This window comes from Amphiura filiformis, chromosome 18, assembly GCF_039555335.1.
Source record: "Amphiura filiformis chromosome 18, Afil_fr2py, whole genome shotgun sequence".
In the NCBI taxonomy this organism is placed as follows: domain Eukaryota; kingdom Metazoa; phylum Echinodermata; class Ophiuroidea; order Amphilepidida; family Amphiuridae; genus Amphiura; species Amphiura filiformis.
The window spans coordinates 11572392-11587560 of NC_092645.1; the positions used below are offsets into that span (position 1 = coordinate 11572392).

The 15169-nt window shown below is 38.4% G+C and overlaps 1 protein-coding gene across 1 annotated transcript in view; it reads right to left on the reverse strand.

The window, feature by feature from the left end:
* The window catches only part of LOC140139844 (laminin subunit alpha-1-like), a 60191-nt gene that overhangs the window by 14823 nt on the left and 30199 nt on the right, over positions 1–15169 (reverse strand). Inside the window, exons 11-17 of the mRNA XM_072161597.1 lie at positions 13278–13409; positions 11867–12013; positions 10173–10494; positions 8670–8912; positions 4200–4570; positions 2974–3141; positions 1799–2059 (exon numbers count right to left, since the gene is read on the reverse strand). Coding sequence (XP_072017698.1) covers positions 1799–2059; positions 2974–3141; positions 4200–4570; positions 8670–8912; positions 10173–10494; positions 11867–12013; positions 13278–13409 — 1644 coding nt within the window. The remainder of the gene's footprint in view (positions 1–1798; positions 2060–2973; positions 3142–4199; positions 4571–8669; positions 8913–10172; positions 10495–11866; positions 12014–13277; positions 13410–15169) is intronic.

Here is a 15169-nt window from a genome sequence, read left to right on the forward strand (position 1 = left end):
AAAAGACACAGAGAGGGAAATGAGAAAGAAGTAAAGAAATGATGTGAGCAAAAGTAAAGAGAGATAGAAGGACTGAGAACGAAGGAAAATAAGAAAGAAAGAAATGAAAGGAAAGAAAGGTTTAATGACAAGGAGCCCTGGCGAGAAATAAATAAATAAATGGTGGGAAAGGATATAGGAATGAAAGAAAGTGAGGACGGAAGGATGTGTCGAAAAGAGATCAAAGAAAACAAAGAACAAGCGAGCGAAAGAAAGAAAGAAAGAAAGGAAGGGGAAGTGACTAATGGAAAGAAAGAAGTTAAAAAGTATGGCCTACCAAAAATACGCAAAATGGATTTGTGTTTTGGTCAAATTCTAATATACAAACACGCGTTATTGGGTAAAAGCGATTCCAATTGCCATAATTACCATTTCCCCCACCCCACCACCTGAAGTTACGCCTATGTAACTCAACCTTCTTGAAACCCAATGTTGCTATAGTATAGGCCTACTTGATGAAACAGAAACAAATTTAAAAGGAAGAACGAAAGAAAGAAAGAAACGGCCACATACATGCGTGCAAAAGTGGAACAAATTCGCACGAAGACCGCATAAAAATGGGCACTTTTAGTATGGCCAAATTTGAGGTTAATCAGAAACCCACATGTACATATGTATACAGGAAAGAAAGAAAGAAAGAAAGAAAGAAAGAAAGAAAGAAAGAAAGAAAGAAAGAAAGAAAGAAAGAAAGAAAGAAAGAAAGAAAGAAAGAAAGAAAGAAAGAAAGAAAGAAAGAAAGAAAGAAAGAAAGAAAGAAAGAAAGAAAGAAAGAAAGAAAGAAAGAAAGAAAGAAAGAAAGACAGAAAGAAAGAAAGAAAGACAACGACAGAGAGACAGACAGAAAGAAAGAAAAAAAAAAAAGACAGACAGACAGACAGAAAGAAAGAAAGAAAGAAAGAGAGAGAGAGAGAGAGACAGAGAGAAAGAAAGAAAGGGAACAAGCAAGAAAATAAAAAGGCGGGCAATTCCCCTCCCCCCACTTTTGTTGGTCATTCGGGGGATTCGCGGGAATAAATTTTCCCCTTCACACTCCTAATCAGACTCCTTGCAGGGGAACTGAACAACCTCCCCCCCCTTTCAATGTGCTGCGCACGTCACTACGGGAAAGCAAGAAATGGAAAGAGATAGAGAGAGAAACTGAAAGAAAAAAGGAAAGACAAAGAAAAAATAAGTCGAAAGGGTGTTTGGTACAAAAATTACGCAAAAGATTATGCTAAAATGGAGGCAACAAATATTACCACATCACTGACCGAGTAGGCCCTAATAATTGAGCTGTTAAATCGATACCAATTGTCATGATTACCATTTTCCATCGTTTATGCTAACCGCTCCCGTTTACTAACCGCTCCCGTTTACTCACCTAGCGGGGGCCCGCGCGAAGCGCGGGTACCCGCTAGTTAGTATTAAAGTTAGATTGTAGGGTTAGCATGAGAGATTAAAGTTGGGAATATGGCTGGGTGTGGCAACAAAAGTTTCAAGTATTTCAAAGTTGGTCCAACTCATGTAATATACCGTAAATGTTCGCCTTATGGCGCTACGGGCTCCCTTGACATAACTGGAATTTTAGACACAAATTAAAAGTACCCTCCCATAAAAATCCCACCAGCAAATAAGGGCACATACCCTTAAATCTTGTTGGGATTTTTAGAGGAGGGAGCTCTCTATTTGTACACAAAATTTACCCCAAGGAAAAGCCCAGGTGCACCATTAGGCGAACGTTTATGGTATCTTTTCTTTTTCATACAAACTATGTACATACCTTCACAAGCGCCCCCAAACAAGTCGGTTCCACTGCCATAATGCCCTATCATACACTGGTCACAAATCGGCTCTTGGACATTAGCAGCACATGACTGGCACTGATCTCCCATTGTACCAAGTTGACAGTCCAGACACACTCCCGTCTCTGGATCACATGCTGTGGCTCGCCCGTTACAGTTACACGCTATACACGAATCGTATGGGTCACTTAGACCATCTGTTCTTCTGTGACCAATCTCACAAGATCCACATGACATACCTGAAGAGAATAACAAAATCAATAAAAGGTATGCATTTTAACTCAAAGCAATGAAGATTACAAAAATAAATACCAAAATAATCAGAAAAGATCCTTGTGCCTTACAAAAAGCAACTGATCACTTTCGCCCAAGATAAACCTTATAAATCATTAAGAGGTTAATGACTGGGCATCAGTTGTTTTGAGGGCATTGTGAAATATGTAAACATTGAGATATTCCGAGGTCCAAAGCACATTCTTAGTCAGTGGGAGTGGTCTAGTTTGTAGACACATAATCTGATTGGACAAGTGCATGATTTCGGGTGCTGTCTGTCAGACCGTACATGACTTCACGTCATCATGCGTGTTAATAACGCGTAATACGCTTAGCTGTCGTCTATCACACGGTAGAGGATAGTAAAAACACAAATTCCTATCGTTTATTCTCTAAATGTTTAAACATTCACAATTCTTGTAAAATACTGATGCAAAGTCACTTAACATGAAAAATAAGTCCCACTACTTTTCCATTTCCTCACATCTATAGCCCTAGCAGGGAGGAGATAAGTTTTAAGTGACCGCTTATAGGTTTGAATTTCAACCAGCCTAATCATGATGCTCCTGTGGCCGAGTGGTTAAGGCATAGGTCTTGTAGACCTGAGGACCTGGGTTCAATTCCCAGGCGGATTGCTTTTTATTATTTGTGTTGGTGAATCTAAATTATGTTTATTACAAAGTCATTAAACATCATTCATAACCATCAGTTTTGACTTAAGCACTCCTCTCCAAGTTCCCAGAAAATTTGAATATTTTCTGGAGGCCCGCTGCTACTGAAAAAAAATGGGCTTGTTTCTAGTAGTATGTGGATTTGTATGTTTCTAGTTGGATGTGTTTACTTACATAGAACAAAACTTACAATTCTTTTTTTTACTTACCCATTGTATTATCATTACATGTACAATTCTCAACAGTCGTTACATAACCAGTACTAGAGGGCGCTTCACCAACTTTTGCTGAATCCATGGCAATGCTGTAAAATGTACTTGCCGTCCCTGTACCAAAGGAAGCCTTGATTTGCAGGCTTCCGACAGCTGATAAGATTTCTGGAAGACAAACACAAAAACCAGAATTTAAAATTGCAAATCAAAATGAAGCTATATGTTTATAAACGTTAATGCTGTCATTGATGTTTTTTTTCTTGTCGACATGTCAGAAAAATTCATTGACATGTCAACAACATGTAGACATAAAAGTACGCCCAAGACTCGGTCAAGAATTTCAATTTAGTTGAACAAACAATCGCATATACCACAGTAAATGCATAATTCTAATAAGCTTAGTGAAAATGGTGATCAATATGTTGAACAACATGCAGTCACATATTTTGAAAAAAATCACACTTTAAATAGTTTTTTGAGTGTTTGTTAAACATGATTTTAGCACTATTCCGTAAGTACCATGTGTCATAAACAATGTCAATAAATGTTATAATCCAAATTTTATGTCGACATCTGCAACTTTTTCTGATGTCGACAACAGACATAATTGTATGTCGATGACAGCAAGAATGTTATCAACAATATTTTGCCCACAGGTAAGTTTCAGGTTCACATAATTTGCATGCACTTTTCATACCACCTAAAAAAAGGCCAACATTTAACAGTATATCAATATTTCTTTTTATATAACTCATACAAAGATTTGACTGGCAAACGACTATTGATTATTGATTACTTAAACTATTTTGAGCAAAAATGCCACTCCGCACAAGTGCAACAGTCCCATTTTCAATTGTACCAACGCAGACAAACGCAAATGTATAGCATCTGAGGTGATCACTTTGACACGCCAATTTTATGTGTGGATGTTGCTTTCAAATTAGACATCATTTTTAATCAAAAACGAGCTAGTAAAACCCATATATACCAATCCGAGAAACGTTTACTGTATTTGCCCCTCAATTGACGGAACCACAGATGTACCAGTGCAGGAGATTTAATTTGTTCAATCAATAAATGATTGTGTATTGAAAATCACTGTTGTGTACAATTCTGTATAGCACCCTAACAAGTAACTGATGGAACCCCCGGCCTTGGGGCACCGCAATTTTACGTCGGGACACCGCAGTAATTTCCAAGTCGGATGATTGGTGTATACTCACCAAGAAATTCAGCTGCAGTTGGATTCCTCTCCTCACCATCTATGGTCCAGTAACTCTCATACAACATCGCCTCAAATGTCATCACTTCAATGGAAGGTTCAAATGCTTCCTGACTATAGTACACCGTCATATTTGTTTGCCCACCAATCAAAACCAAATATTTTACATTTGTCCTGTCTATATTTCCCGTGTCCAGCTTCATACGGTAGGAGAGTTTTTGGCCGTATGAGCTAAGTTGAAATTTGAGGAATTTGTTTGGTGCCATGAGGTAGAGGAAGGTGCCCGCTTCGAGGCTTGGTGGATGCGAAAGGCGGACGTTGGTGGGGTTCATATTTAAAGCTGTTGGGTCTGATGTCGTCCAACCATCGGATCTAAAAGAGAGTTATTAAAAACAATTAAAACAAAAATTATATAGAAATCAAGGCTAAAAACTAACATGTTAATTGTAGGTGTACCCAAAAAAAAAAAACACATGCAAGATTTGGGTTTCATTTTAATTATATGTGTAAGCTGAGTGATTTGTGGTAAAATGAGCCTCAAATCCAAAATATTTATGGTAAAATCGGTTTTAAACTAACTTTTCTTCCATGACCAGACTACAAGTAACATGTTTATTAGGTCTTTGAATTAGTTCATTAGGAATATTAGATTTTTACATTTTAGTGATGTTGATCACCCCTACACTTGTGGTGGGTTGGTCAAAAATGCTGTTGAGTGTATTGGTCAGAGATGTTGTTGAGTTGCCCATAAAAGGATACAGTCTGATGTAATGAAACCACTTAGTGTAGTGGTGAAATGTCACTAAAATGTGAGTTAAAATCTCTGTTTGTACTAGGAATTGTCCAAATTGAATACAAATCTCACGCAGATGTTTATTAGGTGTCAAAAACAGTCTGAGTGCATTTCACTGGGCGCAGCTGTAAAATGTGAGGGTTTGCTATATATGTTGAGGGACATTGGTTAGGTATGTATGTGCATTTAAGGTTTGACACTATTTTAAAGTGTTGCGATTTGGTAGTTCACAGCATCTTGCGAATGGTAGTCAGCTTTGGCAAAAATCGCATTGCTCATTTCATAGTAAGTGTGTAGAAGAACTCAAATATCACAGATACACTTTGGTAGGTCCTGTGGTTCTTGAGTTATGTTGTAGGAGGGCTGGAACACCTGCAAACGTACATAACTCATTAACAACGATAAATCAAGCAAGGTTTGAAAGTATATGGTTTGTAGAATGAACTTTTGCAAAACATTGAAGTGTTATTTTTCAATAATATATTGATTTACAAAATGAAAATCAATATTTTTGGGCTTTGACCAACAGTACATTGACTACCCTTAAATGAGATGTGTGTGTGTGAAAAGCTACATTAACGTTACTAATCTGCATTGGAGAAAAAAACATGGAGTATAACACATGTGGCAATGGTCGAAACAGCACTCCTCTACCACCCGCACCCAGGGCACACACAGGCCATTTAGCAGGGCCAATTATGCTCCTGTGCTGTTTTGGGCTATTCAAGTTGAAATCCATACACCCTCAATGGAGGACATGACCTAAACCCTAACCATGCCCATAGTTTGTTTACTATCGGAAGGAAAAGAAGAAACAAAAACAAGGTGAGAAGATGAACAAAGAAGTCTCCGACCCTTCGCATGCCACACAGAATATCACTAGCCTCTAGCCACAGGGTTACGCTCGCCCGGCCAGCGATTCCCGTGTATATATGACTTAGGCTGATTGCATCATCGTGAAACGGGAGGAGCTGTAGGCCTTAATCTAGATTTTTAAGCTTACCTAATTTATTATGTCGTCGCATTGTATTCGTTTATGGGGATTTCCGTCATGCAATGTCAGGACTTCCTGGCCCAAATTGATGCCAAAACTGCATCGTTTATTTAATTTCCATGCGTGTATGAAGCTAAATTGTCCACGTAAACAGTCCGATCCAAGGAAAATGGGGTTCTATCGGCACAAAATACGCCAATTTTACCTCGTGGATCGGCTGACATTTCGGTCCATTTCCAGTATAAAACATGGTTCAAATTCTTAGATTTTCTATATTTATATTCCTCAGCAATTCAGGTTTCTGCTGATATGGTGCCCAATTTTGGAGGTGCAACCATTGTTCTAAAATTCCCTGCCAAATTTCAATGTTTACTTTCGGAAAAGACGCCATTATTGTCATTTTGTCGTCGTGACTTCTTCACATTCGGCGAGGGGTTTCTCAAATAACAGTGCGAATTCGTAATACTTTATTTCTCATTAAATTATTATATTCATAAGAAAGCAGCTTCTCCCCAGTTTTGGAAACTAGGCCAGTTTTATAGATTATTAAAGAATTAGTAAAATTATAGTTCGAAATAAGAGCAATTTAAAGAATTACTAATTACTAGGATTACCAGGAATTTTCAATCATAAAAACACTTAATACGTCATAACAAATTATTGCCCAATCAGCTTTCAGTACGTCATTCCTCCAATTTTTTCTAGGCCAATCAGCTCGAGGCATTCTTTGAGCAACAAAATTGTTCACTGTTCAAATTACTTTCGACCAGAGCAGACCTGTATAGAGCAAGCTCGTGAAATTATCGTCTGCACTCAAATTTTGATCTACTGTATTTTTCCAAATACAGACTTTGAGGTTAGCAATTAGCAAGTAATCCCCAAGCTCTTGTTGGGTGATTCGAGGGAGTCTTGGAACGGTATGGATGCTGCAGTCCCGCCGGTTTACGCCGGTGGGGTCTCTGGGAGAAAATACCGTTCGGGATTCCAGCTTGACTCGATATGCCCAAATCCCTTCGGGGTCATAAGCCACTCGGCAAGAGCTTCTTTTAGGAATCAGAACGACGGACATTATCTTTTTATATTAGGCCATTTTTATATCTTTTCATTATTCCAAATTAATCATATTGTAAGTATTTCCTGTGCGATAGAGTCACAGGAAATCCATTCGATAACTTTCTGAATCGAGTACAGAGTTCGCCATTTTGTCAAATGGTACCCGGTTCAAGCAATGGCTCCTTTAGCTCGTACGAATTAGGTGGGAGCCTTGCGAGGTTAATTGCTCACGGGGATCACCCAAGTCCCATGGTTACTGAATGGTTTATCATAGAAACCGAGTCCGTCGTTCTCTCCTGTCCCATTCCCAAAGTAAACAAAGAATAAAATCCCCAAAAGAAAGAAAGAACAATGAACAATTCCAAATAAATAAATAACTATCACATGAATTGCAAGTCAGTTTAATCTGAGAGTTTTATATCAACGTTTTTCCCCTTGTTTATGTGCTCGTTCGATTGAGAGAATTTGCGACTTGTTTGCATACACTTTTGGTATGTTATTTTTAGAATGTGATTCACGTGATTTGAATCAGCTGATTGAAGTTCAAAACAAGCCAAAATAATCCCGTAATGTTCAGCTGATAAGCATTGACCCACAAATATGCAATTTAAGTGATAGTTATGGAAGTTCTTATTTCTTTACAAAATAACAAGAAATAAGGTAGCGGCCTTCCCCCAAAATTCTAAAAGTCATGAATTGACCTTTTATTTATAAAATTGGGCAATAATGCATTAGTGTTATGACAAAAACTCTTCTTGTGCAGTCAGTCTCTGTAGAAATTGAAAAGGCGAATAAAAGCGTATATTTCACATATTTATTTTTCACATTATATATACGACAACCGTATTACCTAATCTCAGTTGTCAGTTACTTCGTGTTAGTGTCAGGTAATAAAAACAATAAGTGTTATAAACCAACAAAATAATGGTGTTATAAAACAATGAGGTGTTATGAACCGAAATAAGGTTCATCAAAGGTTAAAGGTTATGTAACCAGGTTAGAGGTTTCATAACGAGGTTTTAAACAGTCAAACTAATATTTAAACGAACAGTTCAATTCGAACCATTCGAAGTGCCGTGCAGATTAGATCTTCGATTCGCTCGTCCATTCGTTCGTACCTGTTCCAGAACTTGGAGATTGCTGATTAAGCCTGGACTTTCGACGGTTTGTATGATTTCTTTATTTCTACCCCCAAATTTAGGCCAGGCCCATTCAATATTTGGTTATCTTTGGCACTGGGTCCTTTATGGCCGCTCCCAAGAAACGCTACCCTGTATATAAGTTTGAGCCATCGAAATGTAGCCTTAAGATTTATTAGTTTATTTTATTCTATTTCCTGTTTAGGTCGTACTTCACTTGCCAGGCCTATTAAAGAGGTGCCAGTTGCTTTCATTACAATCGCATCATGTGGAATGCATACACGAGCAGTGGTTTCAATAGTGAGCTTTAGTGAGCTCTGGTTGGGTTAGGGTTAATCTTCCACAGAAAAGTGTGAATCTCAAATGGGGTAACCTGAATAAGAGACTCCATTAGAAATTCACACTCCCTGTGTAGAAGATCAAGTTCAGGTCTTCCATAGGGGGAGTATGGATTTCAACTGGAAGCAGCCTAGCTAGGCAAACTGTACTAACCTTCCCTTCGTAAAATCAGTTTTCACTTCACTCGCAATATATCCTGTAGCTGAAGAACACACAGAAGCATGACTGAAGCAGAAGCATGGCTGGCATCCATCGGTATTATTGACCTCCATATTGAAGAACCCATCTTTGCACAGGTCGCATTTGGCACCTTGGACGTTACTTTTACACGTACATGTGCCTACCGTTGGGTGACATGTACTGCCAACAGTACCTGCAGGGTCACATTCACATGATCTGTATAAATGGGAAATAATATATTATCACTGTGTACTTTCTGGGTAGCGTTGACATTGTCTGTTTTGAATCAAAAAAAAATTTTTTTAATAAAATTGTTGATGCCCATGAGAGGAATTGTTGATTCCCATGAGAGGGAATCCTGACAAAAATACTAGCCTTGTTAACAATCTTACCGAAAAAAGGGCTCAAAGTTGATATTCATGCTTTAGACATTGGTAGTTAGGGTTACCTATCACCTGAAAACATCTCTACTCTTAAGTCACTAATATCTCTCAGGTTAACTCAGACTTTTGAGAACGTTAGGAATAATCTCATAAAAATTATCCTGTGCACATCTATTAGTATAGTAAATGGGACACGATTAAGGGACACAAGTCGGATGTTGCTGACATTGATTTTCAGATATTGGAAAAGAAAATGTTAGAATTCTTTTGTTTTATGCTGTTTTCAGCGATTGATAAATTGACGTAACTTTGCAAAGGAAAGTCGTATAAACATAGGGTTTTCAGTTTCTGAAAGCTCTAAATGTCCTCTTTCAAAACATATGTAAAACTCATTTTCGACCAGGGTTGACATGTGACTTATTCGGATCCCCTTGATCGTGTCACATGTATTGTTCCAAATCCAAACCATCGTGGATTGATCCACCTCTATTTAAAATATAATGCCTTTTAACATATTTATCTTGCCAGACACATACTGATGTATTTCAGTGAAAGAAATTCAACAATTAACACAAGGCAGTTATGTCACGTGGTCATTATGATTTCACACCACCAAATAGAAATATTGTTGAGTGCCCTTAATTTACTGTTACTAAAAAACATGAACGGCATTAATTAAGCATTAAAATGAGCAGAATTTTGCATGATTTAGGCTACCTTTGGATTGGTTATGCTGAGTATGTGCCCCGAATGGAAGAGGGGGGGGGCAAGATTTCTCACAAGGGGAAGCTGCTCCCTTCCCCCTTGCTACGCCACTGGTATATAGTATACATCCTTGTCTATAACTTTCTACGTCACATGTTATGAAATATAAGGAATGACACATCTCTATACCATTTTTCACTGATGTGGCAGTGAAGTCAGTGCACATTTCATTGAGCAGCCTTAAATCACTAGCGTTCGCTCAAAGCGCTGGTATACACATGCACACGCTTAAAGATGCTGTAAAGATGCACAACAAAACAGCTGCTTCAACACTTTGACTTCACTGCCACATCAGAGTGAAAAATGGTATAGTGTGAAAATGGCTTACTCGCATCCATCTGCTGAGAACCCAAAATATCCCGGCACACAGTTCTCACAACGCTGCCCCGTGATAGTTGGTTTACACGTACAAAACCCCCCGTTGTCGCACTGTGAATCCAAAGACCCAATCTCGCTGCATCCACACTCAACACATCCTTCCTCGGTTCCAAATCCGAAATAACCAGCCAGACATGTGTCGCATACTAAATCGCTCATTTGGCCATTGGAGTTAAGTTCAGCATCTAAGGCCACCCCAGCTTTGCAAGGGCACTGACCAGTAATGTAGTCACATGCTAAAAACTCTGATCCTTGATCGTTGCAGTTACAAGCTGAAAGAAAAGATGAAAATGTCATCAAAAATTCTTTGAAAAACTTTTATGTATCTAGCTGTTACTTTGAGGTTCCTGTTTGCAACGTATTTTAGAATAGAACAGAATAGAATAGAATAGAATAGAATAGAATAGAATAGAATAGAATAGAATAGAATATACTAATAGAAGCACAGCAGACACTCCCACACAGTGTCATCGCCCTGATATCTTCATGGCGGTAATCTCCATGATGGTAGGTCGAATCCACTGGTTCTTCAACAGCCACGCGTGGCCATTTTGTTCCAACCTGTTTAATAGTTTTGAGACTATGGGCTGAGGGACCTCCAACTAAGGCTATAATAGCCTGGTCACTGAACTCTGTAGAGGTCAAAGATACGTTTCTTCCCCACTACTCATGCGCATATGAAATCCAAATTTGTGTCAGTTTTTGATTTCAATAAGCGGGCTTGGTTTTCAATACGCACACTGAAGATTAGCATGTTCTTTCAATACATATATTTAAGTGCAAGCCTTCCAAGTGGTTTTTATAGAAACCAAAAATAACTAATCATTTTCTACCCTGGTATTCAAAGATCTATCTTCTGAATATCAAATAGCAGATATATTAATCTACACCATGCACAACTCGGCTAGCCCAATTCTCCCAGCCCACCTAGAAAGGACAAGAGCGTGAGCGGTTACTTCAAATTATCTCACTGCCACCATGTGGTTTAATCGTTCAGGAATTATAACAGTCCTGATGAACAACTAAGCATAACCATAATTTTATGGACAGCATGCAGCATATATTTGCTGTGTGAAAATACAATATTTAAAATCACAGCAGTGTCCGCAGCTGATTCTGTAGCGACAGTGAGACACTGCTTATTTTATTGTCCCCTCAACAATATAGGGTTTTTATTCTGTTTGGTTGTTACTAAGGCAATGGAAACAAATTAGTTTGACCATCGATGCTTGGTCGATCCTTTTTTATTTATGAAATCAATTAATTTACTGTTGTTAATTGTGATAAAATAGTAATTTTTGCATGTAGGGATATTTACCAATACAAATTTACCGTTAATTCTGATTAATTAGTTGATAGTTCATTAATAACAAGCATCGAAGCAGCATCGACGGTCGATCCAAAGATTGAACATATTTGTTTCTGGCGCCTAACAATAGGGTAGTTATCATTGATAGGTTAATAGAAATGTCAACTCTAATTTGTAAATGGCAATATAACGGTGTGATAGCAGATACACATGCATTGGTTTAGTTTCACTGCCTGTACAATATAATTATTTACCTGGTGTTGTCGCTGTGTCCCATGTGCACCCATCCCATCCCCATACCCTCTAGCTACCACCACCAACCATATCATACTTACTTAAACATCCACTATCTGAAAAACCATAGTATCCTGGTTGGCACTGATCACAACGTCTTCCCCCAACTCCTGGTTTACAGTTGCATTCACCGCCATAAGCACTGCACACATTGCCAAGAGAACCCATGGGGTAGTCACACTCACACCCTGCAACAAATCAAATAATATATGAGATATATCTTGTGTAATAGCAGACCGTGTTAGTACTTCCTATTCCAGAATAATACAGAACTAAATGTTTGGGATTTAAAAAAAATGAAACAGCTAAATTCTAATCCATCAGTTAGTTCTAATTGGCAATAAAAGTCAAATGTTAATATTTGGCTAATTTTGAAAATGCCGTATTTCGTCAAATAAACACCCCCGGGGGCGTTACATTTTCCCAAGGGGGGGGGCATTTATCATTTTTAGCACGACAATTCCCGTTAAAATCATTAGGTAAGCTTAAAAGTCACGCTAAAATGACGAACTATGAACTTTTGACACTAACTTTTGGTTCACTTCCGGGTTTCTGATCCAGATTTTCGCCAATTATTGACGCTATTATTGACCATGTGCGCAACTTGGTAAGTGTAGTACACAAGATAGCATGGAAATATCGGCATTTTTGAAACATCTTGGTTGAAAAAAGTGGTGGGGGCGTTTATTTGAGGGGGGCGACTATTTGACGAAATACGGTAAGGGCGAAAAACATGAGTTTTTAGGGCGTTTTGTGACATGATGCTAAAAATAATGCTTACATAAATTCTGTGAACTCAAAACAAGACCAGACAAATAAATCAAGGCTATATTATATAGCAATAGCTATTTCAGCTGACTGAAACCTCAGAAGGGGCAGAGGTCTGGGTTGTGTTTTCAAAGTTCAATTTCGGACAGGCATTTTGGTGAAAATGACAGACATTTGTCAAATCTTAGCTAAGACCATGCTCCTGACATCCCACTCACCTTAGAGTTTACTGTAGCAGATTAAAACTCCAATGTATATGTCCCCCTGTTGGACAGTGAAAACTCTGTACTTTGATCAGTCATGAATAGGTGAGTCTTAAAACATCACAGATTTTAAAATATCTTGATTTTGTATTAAAGTTTCTCTTGCATATGTGACACGACCTGGTCCATGGGGGCCAAAGGACGCATTTTTATAAATTTAGTGACTATAATCATTAAATTCTACAAACATTAGGCTATCATATATATAATACTGAAAGCACCAAAGGTCTAGCATACTTGGTTCAAAAGTTATGAAGTTTTGTGACATTTATTTGTTTTTTACCTCCATATTTTTGTCTTAATCTCAATTTCAAATTTGCCGCCTTTGGGCCCCCATGGACCAGATTGTGTCACATGTATTAAACACTGTACATGTAGATGATTCAAGTTTGCATAAATATGATGTAACAGTTCAACTTACTTAGTGCTCCGCCATTCAACTCTGCACTCACAGAAAAACTGAAATCAAGACAGCTTCCAATAACCCTATTACGTGTACTCAGGGCTGACATGTCTTGCAAGCAGGTCTCATATATCTGTTGCTCTGTAGAATCTAAGAAATATACAAATAGAAATACATGTGTTATACTGTGTTATATTAAACTATGATCAGCTCGTAATAGACATCGTGTATTGATATAGAATAGCGTTCATGCAGTATGGGTGCAGCACCTTCACAAAGTGCGCTTTGCGTATTCTTGACACCCGCTTTTGTGAATTTATGAGAGCGTTGAACAAGTTAAGACTCAATTAACGCGTGCAGTAACAACTAGATGGACCGCGGTTCTCGGATGTTGTGGTTTTCGACGCACAGCGTCGACCGTGATGCCTCCACAAAAGGGAGCGATGTGGCACTCAAAAGTTGATACAAAGCAGTTTGTATCAATTTGACCTCAGATGATCTCTGGGTGACCCTGGATGACCCCAAAATGACCTTCCCAATATTTGGCTCTAAATGTTGACTGTACCCACCAAGTTTCATGCACGTATGACAGTTTTTACTAATTTGACCTCAGATGACCCCAATATGACCTCCCAAAAATTTGGCTCTAAATGTTGACTGTACCCACCAAGTTTCATGCCCATCTGCTAGTTTTTACTAATTTGACCTCAGATGACCCCTGGATGACCTCAAAATGACCTTCAAAAATTTCGCTCTAAATGTTGACTGTACCCACCAAGTTTCATGCCCTTACGACAGTTTTTACTAATTTGACCTCAGATGACCCCTGGGTGACCCCAAAATGACCTTCCAAAAATTTGGCTCTAAATGTTGATTGTATGTACCAAGTTTCATGGCCATACAACAGGCCATACAACTGTTTTTGCTCATTTGACCTCAGATGACCCCTGGGTGACCTCAGGTGACCTTGACCCACTAACCAATACAAACTTGTTCTGCCTGGGGTCAAGATGCACCCACCCACCAAGTTTGAGGAACGTATGCGACCCCTAGTCTCTGAGAAAAGAGGTAAATAAGGAAAATGGGCCCCCTGACCTCAAATGACCTTTAACCTCAGTATATGACCTTGAACCTCACCCAAAAAAAAAGTAGCCAGAGTTTTTGACCATAACCCACCTATCCTGAAAATCTGAAGTCAATCCGCCCATGCATGCCCGAGATATAGCTTCCGGACGGAAGCACGGAAGCTCGGAAGGACGGAAGCACGGAAGCACGGACATTGCAAAAACAGTATGCCTCGCGGTGGAGGCATAAAAACCAAACAATTCCCGCCTATAAACCAGATCGGCATTGCAATGCATTGTGGGACAATTTTTGCAGTTTTGGGACACTTTGCCCTCTGACCTATTGAAAAATTCAGAAAAATTGGTTCTTGTGCGTACAAGATATAATCTGAAATGTTTTACAAGAATAAAAACAAACCCCAAAAAACATTATTATTGAATAAATTAATTATTTAAATATTTTTAAATTTAATATTATGACAATAATAAATAAATAAATAATAATTACAGCAATTTCCCGGATATGTCAGAGGTCAAAGTGTCCCCAAAAAACGGAAGTTACAATAGTGATTGGGCTTATTACAAGCTGATTGTAGTATAAGGGCTGAGACACACATCTCACATAATTAAACATTCAAAGGAGAATGTTATGCTTTCATCATGTATCTATTATCTATTCCAACTCCAGTGACACCTGCGCATATTGTCCTGGGTAGGATTAGGTCAATGGTCACTGGTCAATGGTCCCTGGAGGGACATGAAAATTGCATTACGGCTCTGTTATATTGATTTTTCAAAGTAGAATGCTAATATCTATTTTAAGGCATACACAGATCCAGGGAAATT